Source organism: Sorghum bicolor, chromosome 9 (genome assembly GCF_000003195.3).
Source record: "Sorghum bicolor cultivar BTx623 chromosome 9, Sorghum_bicolor_NCBIv3, whole genome shotgun sequence".
Lineage (NCBI taxonomy): Eukaryota > Viridiplantae > Streptophyta > Magnoliopsida > Poales > Poaceae > Sorghum > Sorghum bicolor.
This window is the reverse complement of record NC_012878.2, coordinates 7,619,150-7,621,148: the sequence shown is the minus strand read 5'-3', so window position 1 is coordinate 7,621,148 and position 1,999 is coordinate 7,619,150. Positions and strand designations below refer to the sequence as shown.

The following is a 1,999-nucleotide window of genomic DNA, read 5'->3' as shown; positions in this document are numbered from 1 at the left end:
AGTTATTATTAAGTCTTATTATGATTACCTGCTGTCTCTATTTTTGGATATGTATTTGTCTCCACCTATTGTGCAGAAAAGATTATATAGAAAATAAGTGTAGGGGGAGACACATCGTGTTTACGAACAAAATTTGATTGGGGAACTTACGAAATTTGTAAGGTAATCATCCAGGGACCACGTAGGACGAAGTGGGGCCCGAGCTGCTGCAGTAGCGAGCCATCCGGCACCCCCTTGGATCGGTCAGCCCACCACATTGCCACCTCTGGTCGCCCTTTGTCCACAGTCAGGTTTGAACCCAATACACTCTTGATAAAAGTTCCTTCAGTATTGGCTATGCAGCAACTTTGTTGAAACTCCGATAATTGTTCTATTTTATGGAAACAGCAGGTGAATGCGCTCCTAAAACATACTTTTAAAAAATCTGATTTACTTTTATGGAAACAGCAGGGAACGAGCATTCAAGAATATGTACAGTTCAGATTATGAGTACATCATAGAAAAAAAAACATCTGCTTTGAATTGTGATATTCATTCATCTGCCATCATTTGGTGAACTTACAAAGTTTTTAATATCTACTATTTTCAGACAAATGGAACTGGGTGACAAGCTAGTCGGTTTTCTACTGACTCTGACAAGCTTATCCATAATTACATACTATACATTGTGGGTCATTATTTTGGTTAGTGACTTCTAAGATGTTTTCAGTTTCAGTTCAAGTAGAATTATTTTTATGACTTTGCTTCTGAATGGTTATTTTGTTCCTCTTATTCCCACCCAGCCATTCGTTGACAGGGATCACTTTGTGCACAAGTATTTCCTGCCTCAAAAGTATGCGAATTTGATATCAGTGCTGGCGGGCGTAGTTCTCGTTTCATTCTTGAGCGTGTGGGTCTTGTGATGCTCAAGTGAAAGAAGAAGAAGAAGAAGAAGAAGAAGAAGAAGAAGAAGAAGAAGAAGAAGAAGAAGAAGACCACTTGATCGATTTGCCACGTACACTGCAGTGTTATTGACTTACTGCGATGAAACGCATGAGTTCAGAGTATGTTAGAAGCTCGGTTCTGTAATCAGTTCTGTCATACTTCCAAGGTGTTTACTTTGTAATTTGGATGTATTTGTTGTAATTTAGATTTTGGTGGTCAACTAAAAGCAGTGTTCATCTAAACTGTAGTTATACACATATCAGACATTATTATTTCTAATCAGCCTATGCTGAACGGTTGACAGTGACTAAAAGACGACCGCTCACTCATCCTCTTTTGAACTCTCCGATGCAAGAATTTTGTATCATCGTCTGCACGCAATGGCAGGTGGCCTCCTTAGTAAGTTAAAAGAAGAGGCAAGACTGTGGCATGCAGTAGGAGCTGAAGCTAGGGATGCATTTTTAAGCTATTGTGTGTCTGTGTGTGTTTTCTTGTTTTTTTTTTTTTTTTTTGCTGTAAGATTCTTGTACATCTCATGGCAACCGTTTGATTAAAAAAAGCAAAAAAAAAAAAAAGGTCATACACAGCATTGCCTCCCGAGTCTGCACCTCAGTATCCTTCAGTTTCTGCATTCAATAGTTAGGCAACTTTGCTTATTTTTAAGATTAACCCAAGCTTTATATTAGTCATTAGCAAGGTTACAATCATCATCATTGATAGGCCTGGTGGAGCTAAAAGCCACTCGTCCACCGGATTTCCACAAGAATTCAATATAGCACACTAGGGAGCTAACTATTACATTTTGTAGTGACAAAACATAAACTGAAAACCTCAAAGCTCCAGCTTAGATCTGCCATTTGTTGCATAATATGATCTAGGTTCTTCTACGGATTCACCAAAACCTGACAGTCAGTCTCCACCAGTAGTTTTCGCACACCCCTTTTCCATGCAAACTGCATGCCGTCCCGACATGCCATAGCTTTAGTGGCCAGGGCATTCGAGTGGTCATACCATTTGGCCGAAACCCCACATTCCGCATAAGATGGTAGCTGCATCCTTCGTAGAACACAGAGCC

At 39.8% G+C, this 1,999-nt stretch overlaps 1 protein-coding gene across 1 annotated transcript; it reads left to right on the top strand.

Annotated features, from left to right (window-relative positions):
* LOC8065880 (dolichol phosphate-mannose biosynthesis regulatory protein) lies at positions 594-902 on the top strand. The gene is made up of 2 exons (XM_002440685.1): positions 594-683; positions 783-902. Exons 1-2 carry the CDS (start codon positions 594-596, stop codon positions 900-902), a joined length of 210 nt encoding a protein of 69 aa, XP_002440730.1.

Excerpts from the sequence above, each read along its gene's own strand:
- LOC8065880 (XM_002440685.1), top strand. The coding sequence starts at position 594 with ATGGAACTGGGTGACAAGCTAGTCGGTTTTCTACTGACTCTGACAAGC. Across the intron at positions 684-782 it reads CATTGTGGGTCATTATTTTG|CCATTCGTTGACAGGGATCA; the intron begins GTTAGTGACTTC and ends ATTCCCACCCAG.